The 18,446-nt window shown below is 46.2% G+C and overlaps 1 protein-coding gene across 3 annotated transcripts in view; it reads right to left on the bottom strand.

Annotated features, from left to right (window-relative positions):
* Positions 1 to 18,446, bottom strand: part of LOC148814787 (uncharacterized) — a 31,783-nt gene that overhangs the window by 7,373 nt on the left and 5,964 nt on the right. For all 3 annotated transcript variants that reach the window (XM_088906340.1, XM_088906341.1, XM_088906342.1), the window contains exons 3-19: positions 16,969 to 17,106; positions 16,260 to 16,403; positions 14,857 to 14,941; positions 14,376 to 14,488; positions 13,745 to 13,886; positions 13,110 to 13,210; positions 12,719 to 12,854; positions 11,314 to 11,423; positions 10,923 to 11,058; positions 7,373 to 7,482; positions 6,982 to 7,117; positions 5,219 to 5,328; positions 4,828 to 4,963; positions 3,289 to 3,398; positions 2,898 to 3,033; positions 1,139 to 1,248; positions 748 to 883 (exon numbers count right to left, since the gene is read on the bottom strand). In XM_088906340.1, the coding sequence (XP_088762466.1) occupies positions 748 to 883; positions 1,139 to 1,248; positions 2,898 to 3,033; positions 3,289 to 3,398; positions 4,828 to 4,963; positions 5,219 to 5,328; positions 6,982 to 7,117; positions 7,373 to 7,482; positions 10,923 to 11,058; positions 11,314 to 11,423; positions 12,719 to 12,854; positions 13,110 to 13,210; positions 13,745 to 13,886; positions 14,376 to 14,488; positions 14,857 to 14,941; positions 16,260 to 16,403; positions 16,969 to 17,106 (2,089 nt within the window). The remainder of the gene's footprint in view (positions 1 to 747; positions 884 to 1,138; positions 1,249 to 2,897; positions 3,034 to 3,288; positions 3,399 to 4,827; positions 4,964 to 5,218; positions 5,329 to 6,981; positions 7,118 to 7,372; positions 7,483 to 10,922; positions 11,059 to 11,313; positions 11,424 to 12,718; positions 12,855 to 13,109; positions 13,211 to 13,744; positions 13,887 to 14,375; positions 14,489 to 14,856; positions 14,942 to 16,259; positions 16,404 to 16,968; positions 17,107 to 18,446) is intronic.

Here is an 18,446-nt window from a genome sequence, read left to right as displayed (position 1 = left end):
CCTAAAAAGCAGAATAAGCGCTCTTAAATTAGTTTCAAAGATGCATCTAGAATCTGGTTTTAACATTGATCAGAACAAAGTCCTCTTGCCTGGTATGCTTCTTCCTTCTCAATCCTTCCTGCTTCTCCTTACCCATTGTTGACCCTGTGTTTCTGGACTGATGAAGACTCAATGATTTTGCTACAGGGTTAACTAGGGTAGACCACAAGAACCCCTGGATCATTCTCTCTCAGCTCAGTCAACAACACCTCAGCTCTTAGTTGTCACTTTGAAGCCCAGAAAAGTGACAATGTTGATGCTTCAATAAGCCTAACAAACAGCGAGCATGGAGTGGGTTAATATTGTACACTATGTTCACACTGCGCTCAGCTCTACCTTTAGTTTTGAATACAAGAGCAGCCCACTCTCAAAGGGTGTACACAGTGATAAACGTGATGGTGAACACGAGCTGCAATCTTCGTTGTCTCTAGAGCAGCAATGTTCCCTTCCTGGCCCTCTAGAGAGAGGCCAGAAACTTGCCGGTTCTCAATTCTGCTGCAAAGTGGTGGAAGCAGAAGAACATGCAGATTAGTGCCACACACACCGTCACCCACATTACAAGCCCAGGGTGCTCCTGCTACAACAGGGGTGCATAAACCTGGGCATCTGTAGGTTACTGGGCTGATTGACCTCCTCTCATCTGCAAGCTCTCACAAGAAAAAAGTGGAACAGGTGGTGACAGGCTGATCAGAAACGAGGAGACCTCACCTTCCTCGTCTTCAAGCAGAGCAGGGAGCTTCTTCTGCAGGGGGGTCTGTCTCCCAGCAGACGAGCACATGCCGTGCTCCAGGTCGCAGGTCGTACCGCTGGGGCAGCAGTGCACGTGGTCATTGCAGCACACCGCCTGGGAACAGCAGACATTCGCATGAGCGACACTGGCTCCGTCCCGCTCTGGGCTGGGAGTCGGGCCTCCCTGAAGCTCCCGCTCAGCCCCACTGGTGAAGCAGCTCCTCGCTCCTCCCCCTGGCCTGCGGGGTCATGAGGATGCTGCTGTAGAGGGGCTGGAGCTGCAGGTGCATCAGCTCTGACACGTAAAGCACTTTGGGAGCCTTTAGAGTGAGAAGGGCTTCAGCACGGCGAGGAATTATCAGACACTCACATCAGGTAAAGGACAGCAGCCGTATCCACCGCCCTCCTTCTGGCAGCAGGTGGTGTTATCTGGACACTTGGACACTCCGTCTGGACAGTTCACATCCCTTTCAGTCAGAGCTGCACAGAACAGAAGGGGTGGAAATTGTTTTAACTATCCATGTTTTAATTGTGATTAATAAAGGGATTAATAAATATCCTAGTCTGTATTTTATCACATTCATTTATTTAATTCCAAAATGTTAAAGTTTAGCCATGAATTTACCAGAGTGTTCTGTATAGTTAGAGGCACCAGAGTTTTGTCCTCTAGAACATCTCTGGTAAAAGGGTAATTATGAGGCAAACTAGGATGAACATATTAACAATAACTAAGCACAACACAAGTTTTTCCATTTACAAACACGGGACCTCAAAGGACTTGTGTCTGGACCAGAGAACCAAGGATTCAGAAATCCTATGAGATACCTAAATAGGCCACCAAGAGATAAACCTGTAACCTGCATAAAACAGAATAAAACCTAGAGCTAAATCTCTCTCCCTATAAACCCCAAAGCTCCAAAGTAAATGGTAATCTCCCCATTCTAAAAACAGCTCACAAACCAAGAGAGGACATCTCTTTGAAGAGAGGAAAATCAGCTTTGTCCTAAAATAATAGGACAGTAAAATTTTAAATTAGGTTCAAATATTTAACTAGAATCTTGTCTATCATTGATCAGAACAAGGTCCTCTTGCCTGGTATGCTTTTTCCTTCTCCTTACTCATCTTTTTTCCCTGTGTTTCTAGACCGATAAGAGCTCAATGATTCACCAAGGAGCTACTAAATCAGGGAAACACTGAGAAACAGGCCAACTGATCCTCAGGCTCCAATATGAGATCACATTCTAGGCTTCAGATCTATTGAACTTCCTCTCCCCTCTTCTAGTAGTAGGTTTGGAAATAGCCCTGATTCTGGAATCCACAGTATTTTTCCACAGTGCATCTCTGTCTCTGCTTCACCCCACTGGCAGTTGGAACCCAGCTGGTCCTCTCTGAAAAGCCTGTGCTGTCCAGTTTCAATGACCAGGCTGTTGTCACCAAGCCTGTAATTCATCAGGGTGAATTTCTATTTGCAGTCTCTTGCCCGGTCAGATACTCAGCTAGTGGATTGTCTTTTTAGTGGCCTGTGGAATTCAAGTAGTTGTGTTTGTGGTGAGTGACAGTGTTGGTCAGTTTATGTCTCGCACACCACCTAGAGCCCAGTAAACACCTTGGCTGCTACTTGTTGATTTGAAGCCACAAGAAGTGCAAATGCTGACATGTCAATAGCTGTAAATATAAAAGTCTAAAAAAAGCAGTGAGCACATCAGTGTGGTTTAATATTGTACATCACCTTTACAGTGAACACAACTCTACCTTTAATTCTGAGTATAAGACCACCCTGCTTTTAAAACGTTTACACAGTAATAAAAGAGATGGCGATGACAAAGCTACCATCTTCATTCCTTCCAGAGTAGCAATGTTCACTTCCTGGCTCCTAGAGACATACCAGCAATTCCCTAGATCTCAATTCTGCTGCAAACTGGTGGAACCAGAGCAGTGTGCAGTTTAGCACCACACACCATCACCCTCATTACAAGCTCAACTGGAGGTGATCCTCCTAGAACAGGGGTGGATAAACCTGGGTGTCTGTAGGTTACAGAGAAGAATGGCCTTCTCTCTCATCTGCAAGCTCTCACAAGACAGAAGTGGAACAGGTGGTGACAGGCTGATCAGAAACGAGGAGACCTCACCTTCCTCGTCTTCAAGCAGAGCAGGGAGCTTCTTCTGCAGGGGGGTCTGTCTCCCAGCAGACGAGCACGTGCCATGCTCCAGGTCGCAGGTCGTACCGCTGGGGCAGCAGTGCACGTGGTCATTGCAGCACACAGCCTGGGAACAGCAGACATTCGCATGAGCGACACTGGCTCCGTCCCGCTCTGGGCTGGGAGTCGGGCCTCCCTGAAGCTCCCGCTCAGCCCCACTGGTGAAGCAGCTCCTCGCTCCTCCCCCTGGCCTGCGGGGTCATGAGGATGCTGCTGTAGAGGGGCTGGAGCTGCAGGTGCATCAGCTCTGACACGTAAAGCACTTTGGGAGCCTTTAGAGTGAGAAGGGCTTCAGCACGGCGAGGAATTATCAGACACTCACATCAGGTAAAGGGCAGCAGCCGTATCCACCGCCCTCCTTCTGGCAGCAGGTGGTGTTATCTGGACACTTGGACACTCCGTCTGGACAGTTCACATCCCCTTCAGTCAGAGCTGCACAGAACGGAACAAGTTGTTTTGTTTAACTATCCATGTTATATTCTTATTAATAAAAGGGTAAAAAAATATAAAACACAGATTAGGATAAGATTAATTTTATCCCAAAATGTTAATTTCGCCAAGAATTTAACCGAGTGGTAAGTATAGTTAGAGGCACCCGAGTTTTTTTTCCCTCTGGAACAGCTGTGGCAAAAGGGTAATTAATAAGGCAAACTAGGATAACCATTAATAACTACAAGGCGGACTCTGGTTACTCCTTTGACAAACAAGGCATCTCAAAGGGCCTTTGTCCTGACCAGAAAATCCTAGAATATACCTAAATAGGCCACCAAGACAAACCTGCAACCTAAAACAAACAAAAAAATTCAACCCAGAGCTAGATCTCTTTTCCTGTAAGTCCAGATACTACAAAATGCTTCACTAATCAGGAGAGAGAATCTTTAGCCTTCGGATTCCTCAAAGGAAATCAGGGGTTGCCTAAAATAATAGAATGGTAAACTCTCTTAAACAAGGTTCAAATACTTAGGTAGAATCTGATCTTCAACGTTAACTGGATCAAAGTCCTCTTGCCTGGCAAATGTCTTCCTTTTCTCCATCTCCCCTCTTACTTCTCCCTACCCATCTCTTATCCTGGGTTTCTGAACAGATGAGGACTCTTAATGATTTACTAGAGCAGAACAGAAGATTCCCTTGCTTGTCTCACACCACCTATACTTCAGTAAACTCCTTGGTTCCTACTTGCTTTGAAGACCCCAGAAATGGAAATGTTGACACTTCAATAGCCATAACAATATACAGAAGTCTAACAAAGACCAGTGAGTACATCAGAGTAGTTTAACTAGTGTAAGCCGGAAGATCCCCTGGATCATGGCCTCTCACGCCACCTACCATATTAGCAAACACCTCGGCTCCTATGTGTTACATTGAAGACCCAAAAAGTGCAAATGTTGGCACTTCATAGCCAAAATACAAGGTAGCCTAACAAAGGCCACTGAGCACATCAGAGGAGTTGAATATTACACACCACCTTCACAGTGAGCTCAGCCCTACCTATCATTTTAAGCAGAAGAGCAGGCCACCTTCAAAAGGTGGAACACAGTAAAAAAAATGATGGTGAAGGCAAGCTACAATCTTCATTACCTCCAGAGCAGCCATGTTCTCTTCATGGCACTAGAGAGCCCCAATCTCACTTCTGCTGCAGAATGGTGGAACCAGAGCAATGTGCAGATTAGCATCACACATCACGCTCATTACAAACTCAACTGGAGGTGAACTTACTACAACAGAGGTGGATAAACCAGGGCCTGGAGGCTCTGGGCATCTGTAGGTTACTGGGCTGAATGACCTCCTCTCATCTGCAAGCTCTCACAAGACAGAAGTGGAACAGGTGGTGACAGGCTGATCAGAAACGAGGAGACCTCACCTTCCTCGTCTTCAAGCAGAGCAGGGAGCTTCTTCTGCAGGGGGGTCTGTCTCCCAGCAGACGAGCACATGCCGTGCTCCAGGTCGCAGGTCGTACCACTGGGGCAGCAGTGCACGTGGTCAGTGCAGCACACCGCCTGGGAACAGCAGACATTTGCATGAGCGACACTGGCTCCGTCCCACTCTGGGCTGGGAGTCGGGCCTCCCTGAAGCTCCCGCTCAGCCCCACTGGTGAAGCAGCTCCTCGCTCCTCCCCCTGGCCTGCGGGGTCATGAGGATGCTGCTGTAGAGGGGCTGGAGCTGCAGGTGCATCAGCTCTGACACGTAAAGCACTTTGGGAGCCTTTAGAGCGAGAAGGGCTTCAGCACGGCGAGGAATTATCAGGCACTCACATCAGGTAAAGGGCAGCAGCCGTATCCACCGCCCTCCTTCTGGCAGCAGGTGGTGTTATCTGGACACTTGGACACTCCGTCTGGACAGTTCACATCTCCTTCGGTCAGAGCTGCACAGAACAGAGCAAGTGGAAATTGTTTCAATTATTTAATCTTCCATGTTAAAATTATGAAAAGGGGGGCTAAAAAATATAGAGGAGAAGAATTAAAATGATTATGAATTGTTAAAGAAATGCCTAGAATATACCCAAATGGTTGGTATAGTTGGAGGCACCCAATTTTTTTGCCCTCAGCCTCATGTATTAATCTTTTGCCCGAGCTGTGCCAAACTAGGATAAGTAATAATATCTAGAGAGACTAAACTCTACTAGATTAGTTACGACACACTAGATTACTGTATTTACAGACAAGGTGTTTCAGAGGCCTACAAACCTAACTACTCAGGATCCCTCCACTGCTAACCTAGTATTAGCCATCCTGTATAATATCTAAACAGGCCACAAGAGAGAAACCTGTGCTTTATAAAAACACAATGCTGAGCTAAATCCCCCTTCCTATAAATCCAGATTGTCCAAAGTGAATGGGAATCTAAAACCTAAAAATGCATCCCTAACCAGGAGAGAACATCTCTAGCCTAGGGATTCCTCATAAAGGAAATCAGGGTTTACTAAAACTCTCTTAAATGGGTTCAAATACTTAGCTGGAATCTTAAAGTTGATCAGAACAAGGTCCTCTTGCCTGGCACACTTCTCAACCCTTCCTGCTTCTCCCTATCCATCCTTTATCCTATGTTTCTAGGCTGATAAGAACTCAATGATTCACCAAGGAGCTATTTAACTAGGGAAATATTGGGAGTCAGGCCAACTGATCCTTAGGCCCTGACAGGAGATCACATTCTGGGCTGCAGCTTGAGTTTCCTCCCCTCTCTCCCAGGAGGAGGTTTGGAAATAATTCTGAGTCTGACAGGTGCGGGATTGTGATTTATTTTTGTGAAGAATGTCTAATCCCATAGAATTTTTCCCAGTGCATCTCTGTCTGTGCTTCTCCTCACTGGAAGTGAGAAAAACAGCTGTCTTCTCTGCAAAGCCAGGTCTGCCTGTGCCATCCTGTTTCTATGGCCAGACTGTGGTCATCAAGCCTGTACTTCATCAGTGCGTTTCTCTTTGCCATTTCTTACCTGGTCCGATACTCAGCAAGTGTGTATTGTCTTTTTAGTGTCCTGTAGAATTCAAATAGTTGCGTTTGTAGGAAGTGACAGTGTTGTTCATCTTATCCGTCTCACACCATCGACAGCTCAGTAAGCACCTTAGCTCCTACTTGTTGCTTTGAAGCCACAAGAACTGCAAATGTTGACATTTCAATAATTCTAACAAAGACCAGTGAGCACAGAGAAGTTTAATATTGTACATCACCTTCACATAGTGCTTCACACAGTAATAAAAGTGATGGCGATGACAAAGCTACCATCTTCATTCCCTCCAGAGTAGCAATGTTCACTTCCTGGCTCCTAGAGACATACCAGCAATTTCCTAGATCTCGATTCTGCTGCAAACTGGTGGAACCAGAGCAGTGTGCAGTTTAGCACCACACACCATCACCCTCATTACAAGCTCAACTGGAGGTGATCCTCCTAGAACAGGGGTGGATAAACCTGGGTGTCTGTAGGTTACAGAGAAGAATGGCCTTCTCTCTCATCTGCAAGCTCTCACAAGACAGAAGTGGAACAGGTGGTGACAGGCTGATCAGAAACGAGGAGACCTCACCTTCCTCGTCTTCAAGCAGAGCAGGGAGCTTCTTCTGCAGGGGGGTCCGTCTCCCAGCAGACGAGCACGTGCCATGCTCCAGGTCGCAGGTCGTACCGCTGGGGCAGCAGTGCACGTGGTCATTGCAGCACACAGCCTGGGAACAGCAGACATTCGCATGAGCGACACTGGCTCCGTCCCGCTCTGGGCTGGGAGTCGGGCCTCCCTGAAGCTCCCGCTCAGCCCCACTGGTGAAGCAGCTCCTCGCTCCTCCCCCTGGCCTGCGGGGTCATGAGGATGCTGCTGTAGAGGGGCTGGAGCTGCAGGTGCATCAGCTCTGACACGTAAAGCACTTTGGGAGCCTTTAGAGTGAGAAGGGCTTCAGCACGGCGAGGAATTATCAGACACTCACATCAGGTAAAGGGCAGCAGCCGTATCCACCGCCCTCCTTCTGGCAGCAGGTGGTGTTATCTGGACACTTGGACACTCCGTCTGGACAGTTCACGTCCCCTTCAGTCAGAGCTGCACAGAACAGAGCAAGTGGAAATTGTTTCAATTATTTAACCTTCCATGTTAAATTATGAAAAGGGGGGCTAAAAAATATAGAGGAGAAGAATTAAAATGATTAATTGTTAAAGAAATGCCAAGAATATACCCAAATGGTTCTGGACAGGCAGAAACAAAACGAACTGAACATTTTTTCCAGAAGTGCCGGGTAGCCGTCTGTGCCAATGAACTTATGAAGACATTGAGAAAAAAAAAATGCACAATAACGATCAGAACAATTACTCAATATCTTACAGCTAGCCTGGCACTAAACTTGCGCACCTTCTTTCTGGCTCCCCTAGCAAGAGGGCTGGTGCTGTTTGACAGAAACCAAATGTGGAAGTCGGGCTGCAAGCGGAGGTCTGGCTCAACATTAAGCTTACTCCTGTATTTGGTCTTTAGTGCCACCAGTGCAGAAAATCCGGTTTCACAAAAGATTTGTCGGAAACGGCATAAAAAAATCTCAGCCTTGTCCAAAAGATCAGGATACTCCAAAGTAACATGAAGCCAAAAATTGGTTACGAATTTCTGTGAAAAAAAAAAATCAATTTTAAAGCACTGTCACGGGCTAGCTCCACAAGGCTCCTCCTGTGTGCTCAAACTTGCGAGAGCCTCTTCGCTTAAATTTACAAAAGGATTTTCAACCCAGCTGAACCGAACATCTGGAGCCGGGAAGTAGTCGCGCAGTTGGGTCCTCAAACCTTGCAGGTGCTCCGTAATTAACTGTGACGGAGGCTGGGAGCTGCATTTGTTCTTTTGTTAGAAAATCTGACACATTTTCAAACGAGTCCTAGTTTGACCGGTCGATACGTTTGGCCCACATTTCCAGTTTCTTTAACGTGGCTTCCATTTTACTTTGAACGTTAAAAAGTCGTCACTGCCTTACCTTGAAGGCCAAGGCCGAGTCCATTTAAGGGACGGAAAATCTCCGCAAGATAAGCCAATTTAGCGAGCCACTCAAAATCACCGAAACGATCCGAGAGCTCAAATTTTGAGTCGGATAAAAAAAAAAAAATCTTGCTTCATCACGCAACTCAAAAAGCCGAGTAAGCACCTTGGCCCGAGAAAGCCATCGTACCTCGGTGTGCAAAAGAAGCTGAACATGGTCACTACCCATTTCTCCATGTAGCACTCGAAATAAGCGTGACTGGACAGGCCGGCTCTTCATGAAGTTGACTATTTTAACGGCCTCATCCAAAACACTCTTAAGATCTGATGACTTTTTTGGCAGCTAACACTTCCCTTTGTAAACTGCAGTGTACAGAGGTCACAAGCGGTGCGATAGCTTTCACACACGTAACAACCCTGCTGTGCTGCCCTGTCATTGCTCGGGCTCCATCAGTACTCACTCCCACACACGTGGACCACTCTATCCCATTTGACACAAATGCATTCAAAACATCAAAAATGGCTTCGGCAGTTGAATGTGTAGGTAAAGGCTTACAGAAGAGAAAGTCTTTGTATACTTCTCCATTATGTTTGTATCTAACGTATGGAAGGAGGTTGGGAAGGTTTGCAATAGCTGTAGATGCGCCCAGTTGCAGCGCATAAAAGCAGCTCTCTCGCACTCTTGGTAACAGCTGCCGAGTTACGTCATGTGCCATCTCATCAATTCTTCGTTCAACAGGGTTGTCCGAAAGCGATATTAGATTTAGCTGCTTGTGGGCCTTCTCTTCTAATATGACACCAACCACCTCTTTTGCAGGAGGCAAAAATCAAGTTCTCCCCAATTGTACGAGGCTTTCCAGCCTTTGCTATAAGCTGCGCTACGCCGTAGGAAGCTTCAACTGTTTTAGTATTTTTCGCTTCCCGCACAAGCCGATTCAAGATTTTTTTTTTCTTGCTCTGGTATTCTCCAAGCCTGTTTTCAAAATACTCAATAGGTTTGGACACGTACTCATTGCGTTTTGTCTCCAGGTGTCGACATGATTTGTTTGGCTTTAAAGCCTCATTTGATAACACTTCTGAACACACCACACACAGCGGCTCCTTCTCAGTTCCCACGCACGTAAAGCCCAGAGCCAGGTACTCACTGCTGTATTTTCTCTTTTTTAGTTTGGGTTTGGATTATTGGAATGGGACACTGAAGCAGTTTCTTTACTTGTAGATGGGCCTTCCTCTGTCTTCCCTCGTAAGGGAACCAAACGCAAGCCACTCATCCATGGTATGATGGGTAATTAGGCGGCTGTTCAACATTCAGCATTAGCTTTCTTGTCATGGTCACATATAACGGCGCTAAATGGCGGTTACGTCAGTCACGCAACAGCCAATCGGCGAGTTTGGCTAAAAACGGATGTGTTATATTTTATCAAACTAGCTAAAAATACATTACCAATATATCTTTAAAATACTTATATTATATATTTATGACTCTTTTACAATTACAATAATAATTTGACGGCCCCCCTGCAGTACCACCGCGACCCACAGGTTGAAAACCACTGCCATATAATATCTAAACAGGCCCACAAGAGAGAAACCTGTGCCTTATAAAAGAAGGCAATGCTGAGCTAAATCCCCCTTCCTATGAATCCAGATTCTCCTAAGTGAATGGGAATCTCCCTCCTCTAAAAACGTATCCCTAACCAGGAGAGAAGATCTCTAGCCTGGGGATTCCTCATAAAGGAAAATCGGGGTTTACTAAAATAACAGAACAGCAAGCTCTTAAATGAGGTTCAGATACTTGGCTACAATCTTGTCTTCAAGGTTGATCAGAAGAAGGTCCTCTTGCCTGGCACACTTCTCTACCCTTCTCTGCTTCTCCCTACCCATCCGTCATCCGTGTTTCTAAACGGATTAGATCTCAATGATTCACCAAGAAGCTCTTTAACTACAGAAACATTGAGACAGGCCAACTGATCCTCAGGGTCTGACAGGAGATCACATTCTGGGCACCTTAGCTCCTACTTGTTGCTTTGAAGCCACAAGAACTGCAAACATTTACACTTCAATCATTGCAACAATATACGGAAGAGTCACAAAGACCAGTGAGCACAGAGAAGTTTAATATTGTACATCACCTTCACACAGTGCTCGGCCCTATCATTTGTTTTGAGTACAAGATCACCCCGCTTTTAAAGTGTTTACACAGTAATAAAAGTGATGGAGATGATAAAGCTACCATCATTCCCTGCTGAATACCAATGTTCATTCCTGGTTCCTAAAGATACATACCAGCAATTTCCTAGATCTCCATTCTGCTGCAAAGTGGTGGAACCAGAAGAACGTGCAGATTAGTACCACACACCATCACCCTCATTACAAGCTCAACTGGAGGTGATCCTCCTAGAACAGGGGTGGATAAACCTGGGTGTCTGTAGGTTACTGGGCTGAATGACCTCCTCTCATTGGCAAGCTCTCACAAGACAGAAGTGGAACAGGTGGTGACAGGCTGATCAGAAACGAGGAGACCTCACCTTCCTTGTCTTCAAGCAGAGCAGGGAGCTTCTTCTGCAGGGGGGTCTGTCTCCCAGCAGACGAGCACGTGCCATGCTCCAGGTCGCAGGTCGTACCGCTGGGGCAGCAGTGCACGTGGTCAGTGCAGCACACCGCCTGGGAACAGCAGACATTCGCATGAGCGACACTGGCTCCGTCCCGCTCTGGGCTGGGAGTCGGGCCTCCCTGAAGCTCCCGCTCAGCCCCACTGGTGAAGCAGCTCCTCGCTCCTCCCCCTGGCCTGCGGGGTCATGAGGATGCTGCTGTAGAGGGGCTGGAGCTGCAGGTGCATCAGCTCTGACACGTAAAGCACTTTGGGAGCCTTTAGAGTGAGAAGGGCTTCAGCACGGCGAGGAATTATCAGACACTCACATCAGGTAAAGGGCAGCAGCCGTATCCACCGCCCTCCTTCTGGCAGCAGGTGGTGTTATCTGGACACTTGGACACTCCGTCTGGACAGTTCACGTCCCCTTCAGTCAGAGCTGCACAGAACAGAGGGGGAGGAAGTTGTTTCACTTAACTATCCATGTGATGCTATAATGAATAAAAGGTTAATATAAATATAAACTAGTATAAGACTAACTTTAGTCCCCAATTGTTAAAATGTTGCCAGTAATTTACCAGAGTAGTTGGTATAGTTAGGGGCACTAGAGTTTTGTCCACTGAAACAGCTCTGGTAGAAGACTAATGAGATACAGTACACTAGGATGAACATATTAACAATCACTGAAGACCACACACACACACACGTTAATCCATTTACAAACAAGGCATTTCAAAGGGCTTTTGTCCTTACCAGAAAACCCAGACTAACCCAATATTCAGAAATCCTCGAAGATGCCTAAATAGGCCATCAAGACAAACCTAAAACCTAAATAAAAACAAAAATACAACTCGGAGCTAAATCTCTTCTCCTATAAATCCAGAAGCTCCGAGGGGAATGTGATTATCTATTTTAAAAACACCTCATGAATCAGGAGAGGACATCTTCAACCTGGGGATTCCTCGTAAAAGGAAAAATTAGCATTTTCCTAAAAAGCAGAATAAGCGCTCTTAAATTAGTTTCAAAGATGCATCTAGAATCTGGTTTTAACATTGATCAGAACAAAGTCCTCTTGCCTGGTATGCTTCTTCCTTCTCAATCCTTCCTGCTTCTCCTTACCCATTGTTGACCCTGTGTTTCTGGACTGATGAAGACTCAATGATTTTGCTACAGGGTTAACTAGGGTAGACCACAAGAACCCCTGGATCATTCTCTCTCAGCTCAGTCAACAACACCTCAGCTCTTAGTTGTCACTTTGAAGCCCAGAAAAGTGACAATGTTGATGCTTCAATAAGCCTAACAAACAGCAAGCATGGAGTGGGTTAATATTGTACACTATGTTCACACTGCGCTCAGCTCTACCTTTAGTTTTGAATACAAGAGCAGCCCACTCTCAAAGGGTGTACACAGTGATAAACGTGATGGTGAACACGAGCTGCAATCTTCGTTGTCTCTAGAGCAGCAATGTTCCCTTCCTGGCCCTCTAGAGAGAGGCCAGAAACTTGCCGGTTCTCAATTCTGCTGCAAAGTGGTGGAAGCAGAAGAACATGCAGATTAGTGCCACACACACCGTCACCCACATTACAAGCCCAGGGTGCTCCTGCTACAACAGGGGTGCATAAACCTGGGCATCTGTAGGTTACTGGGCTGATTGACCTCCTCTCATCTGCAAGCTCTCACAAGAAAAAAGTGGAACAGGTGGTGACAGGCTGATCAGAAACGAGGAGACCTCACCTTCCTCGTCTTCAAGCAGAGCAGGGAGCTTCTTCTGCAGGGGGGTCTGTCTCCCAGCAGACGAGCACATGCCGTGCTCCAGGTCGCAGGTCGTACCGCTGGGGCAGCAGTGCACGTGGTCATTGCAGCACACAGCCTGGGAACAGCAGACATTCGCATGAGCGACACTGGCTCCGTCCCGCTCTGGGCTGGGAGTCGGGCCTCCCTGAAGCTCCCGCTCAGCCCCACTGGTGAAGCAGCTCCTCGCTCCTCCCCCTGGCCTGCGGGGTCATGAGGATGCTGCTGTAGAGGGGCTGGAGCTGCAGGTGCATCAGCTCTGACACGTAAAGCACTTTGGGAGCCTTTAGAGTGAGAAGGGCTTCAGCACGGCGAGGAATTATCAGACACTCACATCAGGTAAAGGGCAGCAGCCGTATCCACCGCCCTCCTTCTGGCAGCAGGTGGTGTTATCTGGACACTTGGACACTCCGTCTGGACAGTTAACGTCCAGAACTGTACAGAGCACAGGGGATGAAAACAAAGAATAAGGGGGCGCCAGCAGGTTACCATTCAAAACCTACTCTTAACAACAAACTGGTATTAAACAAATTTGCTGGTTTAACAGAACCCACTTAACAGCTTCTTCCAGCTCTTTACATGCTACTGCTTTGCAGACACCTAGAAAACCTGCAGACGTACCAGTCCTTCAGGATGAGCCCTGTCCATTCCTGGGCTATAAAAACAGATCCGCAAATTATGGGAAAACATGCCGTATCAATCAACGACTTTCATAGCTAGCAAAAGCCCAAAACATTTTCACTGGAGGGCTTAAAGCACATAGGCGGTGAGTGTACATCCAGCACCGTCTCTAACCACACACCGGCAACTCCACAGAATCACTGTTCAGGTCAAGCCTGAAGATAACATTACACTGTCTTTTCTGCCCTTTTTAATAGTCTTAATAAAGCAGTATCTCGTAATTTGCGACTGGCAGATGGAACATTTTTATTGAATCCAGGCCTAAGGTGGAAAGGTGGGACAGATCACCTCTCTGGCCTTCTGCCCTTTTCCTTGCCGAGACCTTGCTCCACATGGGCATCTCCTTGGTCCCAGACAAGCACCGGGAGTGCTGCATGTCACATCTGGTGCCTTGGGGACAGCAGTGCTTCTTGTCATCGCAGCACACAGCCTGAGGCAGGACAACAGATTGGGGGGTCGAATTAGGGCCCAGTGCAAATCAGCACGATCCATGCCTGCTTATGCACAAGCCAACACCCACATACCGTATTTTCCAGGCAACCTAACTAAAAAAAAAAAAAAAAGACACCCATTCACCCGTCCAAGTGTCAAGCCAACCTCAATGCAATCCAGCAGGTCACAGCTGTCATTCACCAGGCAGGATCTGGGCAATGCACACCAAACCTCTCATGTGGCAGCCTCCCTGTTGTGAGCCACTGCTTGGGGAATCTTGGCTTGCATACACAACAAGCACTTCTAATACTGCTTACCCTTATACAGCACTTTTCTGGAGACTCCATTCAAAGTGCTTTACAGGTAATGGGGACTCACCTCCACCACCACCAATGTGCAGCATCCACCTGGATGACATTCACTGAGACTGAGAGCAAACACAAAGAGCAAAAGAGCTTAAATAAAGCCTCTGCAGGGGCTTCCATACCTGCTCTAAGGGACAGCAGCCCCATGAGCCATCAGGAAGTGGACAGCAGGTTGCATGACTGGGACACTCCGACTCCCCATCAGGGCAGATAATCGCCCGCGCTCCAGAAAGCTCTGCAGATATCAAGTGCCAGAGAAGCCGCAGACCAAGATCAGTACAAATGCAAAATGCTTGTTCTGCTTACGTTAAGTGCAGTATTAGTCTCCAGTTACAAGACAGGATCCTCCCCACCTCCCTCTCAGACATGAGCTCTAAGTACTGCCACTTCTACCCATCAAGTTAGAAATAATATTAAACCACAGAATTAGGTTCAGGGCTGCAAATGGAGATTTTAGAACTACGTCAGCATTAGGCCTTTAGGAACAATTCCACCATGAAAAACCTGGCTTTCATTAAGTTACTTCTGTGCTTTTAAAGCATTTCCTTTATCAAAGACTAGGATCCACCGTCTTGAGTATAATCCAAGTCAATGGATGCACACCTTTGCTCCGAGTACAGGAGGTCCCATCTTCACTGCACTGGTAACCCTCAGGACAGCAATGTCTGCCATCAGCACAAGAGACGGCCTAGAAAAAGAAGGAGGCTAGATAAATAGGAGCGCAGAACATACTAATAAAACCCCAGGATATTAGAAGCTAGAAAAGAAGAGTGGTGATCCAAAGGGACTAACTGGAAGTTGAGTCAATACAATGTCCCCCCACTGCTTACAATGAGGATTAAGATGACCTTTGACCCTTTGAGATCACAGGCTGACGCGTCCAGCGGCCAGTGAGAAAAGGGCAACACAAGGTCCTGTCCTAGCAGTTTTGCTGCTGTGTAGACTAGACTAGAAGTATTGAGCAGGTGGCAGATAACACTTGTGCCTTGCACTATTAAACCACTGGCACTTTGTGGAAGGGTGAGTTGGATGAACGCAGAAGAGCACCAGCACTTTTAACCTATTCTTTAATGCAATGCATCCGTTTCCAGTTTTGTGGTTTAAAATGTCTTTCGGTGCTGTGCATCGAGATTTAGCTGCTTGCAAGAACGGTGCACCGTGTGTGAAAGTGCATGGATGATCAGCAGAAGAATGCTCTTCAGCAAAAAAGTACCCATTCATTTTAAAAAAGAATAATTTAGGGTGGCACAGTGGTTAGCATTGCTGCCTCGCAGCGCTGGGACCCTGGGATCAGCTCTTGCTCTCGAGTCCTCTGACTTGCTGTAGTCCCCCTTACCAAGAATAAGTGGGTGGGGGACTTCTTCTGCAACAATGAGCATCAACTCTAATGTCCCCTTGCTCCCAGTATTTAAAGTCCTAAAATGACTGTTGCATACATTAAACTGTCACCGTTTGACAATCTGGATTCTCAAACCCCTTCTCACCTGGAGAGGTGTCTGATACTAGGCATCAGCACACTGCACTACTGACCACCCTCTAGGTCTTACTCATTCCAATCCTACAGACAGAAATCCACTGTCGGGAGTACATCTCCAAGCAGGATATTTATCAAACACAGATCAAAGTCATCTGCGCCCTTGCAGCAACTGGCTCCACCGAGTGGTCAGATAACTGTGCCCTGGATTGATTTTCCTCAGCCAGGTGAGGGAATACTTAAATAGCTCCAAATTGCTTTTGTCACCCCATCATGCAAATGTTGTGGAATTTGTCTGGAAAGAAACTGTCCTTGGTGGAAAGTCCATATCAGCCTCAGCCTCATATCAGCTGCTGAAAACCAGGTCTCTAAACACAGCCTCTTCACCTTCTTGCTCGTTTCCATTCTTCATAGTGTCAAACTACGAACCTCCTGACAGATCTTTAATAACTGGGAGAGCCCGGATTACCTGCAGGAATGGGTGATAAATATAATTAGCAATTCTTTAACTGAAAAAAGCAACCACTATCACCTGGGGTAAGGGGCAGCATCCATAGGACCCTGCAGCAGTCTGCAGACAGGTGTATTCCCAGGGGCACCTTGTATTATCTGGGCAGACATTCTGATAATCGTTGTCTTCTGGGCCAGAGTGGAACATCGGGAAAGAGCTTACACTCTGTAAAATGAACCAAAAAAAATGTATTCACAAAGTTTTTGCAAAAAACAACTGGACAGCTGGTAAATTCAAAGGAAAGGAAAGTGAGCATTTTATTAGGTAATAGTGAGCCATTAACGGTACTCTTTTTGGCTTACATTTAGATAAGATCACTTTATTGGCCATATACAATTTCTTGCATGAAGAATTTGTCTTTTCACAGACCCCAGCTTGCTCTCCATGAGACACACAGGCAGGGAGAGAAGCTTGGGGTCAGAGCGCAGGGTCAGCCATTTATACGGCGCCCCTGGAGCAGCTGGGGTTAAGGGCCTTGCTCAGGGGCCCAACGGAGTAGGATTCCTCTGCCGGCCACGGGATACAAACCGGCAACCTTCCTTAGCTACAGAGCCATCGCACCGCCCCAGTGTACAATTTCTTCCAGTTGTTCAAGACAACACTACTGAAAAGTCTGTGCAAAACACAAAACGTGCAAACTGGTGCACAAAGACCACTTTTTTTTAATTGATCAAATTGATTTTAATGATCAAAATAACTGGTTAAAGAAAAATGCTTATTGTGTCTTTACCATTGGAAACCTGGGTAGCTGTGCATGGACTTTTTCCACCCAGGGGACGGAGGCGGTCTTGTTGAGGCACTCCGAGTGTTTCACATCACACACCGTGCCCTCGAAGCAGCAGTGCTTGTGGTCCTCGCAGCACACAGCCTGAAAACATGTTCCAATTGGCCACAAATGATTTAAAAATACATAGATTTGCCATCTATCAAACAGACTTCTTGAAAAACTTTGCTGGTAACAATCTAGTCATTTAAAGGGGAACTGCAATGCTATTTTTATATTTTGGGTTTAGAAAGAATTAGCATTGATGAGCGCATTTCAAACCACTATAAAAGTCAAACATACACATTAACATGTAAAACCTCCAATTTACATCACCAAATAGATTAAATTTCCAGGTATGTGCAACGCCAAGTTCAAGGCACCTCAACTTCCGGTGAGGTGAAGCTGCCCTATGACACTATAAACAAGCAGGCTTGTGAATACATCTCTTTCAATCCAATAGAAATATTGCTTTCGACTTGGAGATGGTTTTGCGGACAAATACTAATTTGTTAACTCTGCCTGCAGATCACACAAACATTTCTACAGTGAAATGTATGAGCGAATGAGTACAGATTGTGCAGCAGGCATCTAATTACACTAGTCACTACAGGGACTAGTGAGCAGGAAGGGCTGCATCACGTCACAGATTGGGAGAACTCTTGCTCTCGGCGACTTACAGTATTTTCCACAAAGGGCACAATTCTGTGCTTCATTCGAAATCTATAACTTTTTCTATACCGTTTATTTATTTATTTTGTTACCAAGAAATTGGGACTGTAGTTCCCCTTTAAATTTTGTTTCCTGGACAGCTAGCAGAACAATGATTAAAAATACTATGGTTTGGATGAAAATGGCAGAAAAACAAACTTTTGTACCAATTTGTACTGCTGGACTGAAGCAGTCCAAGGGACGCCACCGACTCAAAAGTAGACTGGCAGTACCCCAACTCGGATTCAAACCCACATCCTTTCAATTTCAACCCCAGAACAGCATGCCACACTGCAGCCCGAGCTAAGAAGTTGAAAACCCCTCTTTTTCAGGGCTCAATTACGTTTGCTCTGATAAAGAAAGCCTGAAGTGCAGGGAAGTGAGCACAATGAAAAAGGTACTTCTGTTGAATGCCTGACTATATAAGATAAGATCACTTTATTGGCCATATACAAATTCTTGCATTAGGAATTGTTCTCCATGAGACACAGACAGGGAGAAGCTTTATGCGCTAAATGAAACAAAGCAGTCAAATGTCTTTGAGCAACACTGCAGCAATAAGGAAGAAGGAGTTGGGAGGGAAAAAAAAAAGTCTTTGTACACCATGTTTACGCTCTGCTTCAAAGCGCATTCGATTTCCTCCTTTGAAACAGGAAAGCAGAAGCTGTTAAAATAAGTCAGGCAGCTCAGACTCAAATGGTTATTCCTGGGTTGCCCCACGGCAAAAAACATTA

Source organism: Atractosteus spatula, chromosome 26 (assembly GCF_055471065.1).
Source record: "Atractosteus spatula isolate fAtrSpa1 chromosome 26, fAtrSpa1.hap1, whole genome shotgun sequence".
Taxonomy (NCBI): Eukaryota; Metazoa; Chordata; class Actinopteri; order Semionotiformes; family Lepisosteidae; genus Atractosteus; species Atractosteus spatula.
Note: the sequence above shows the minus strand (reverse complement) of the source record. Positions and strands in the feature narration are given on the sequence as shown.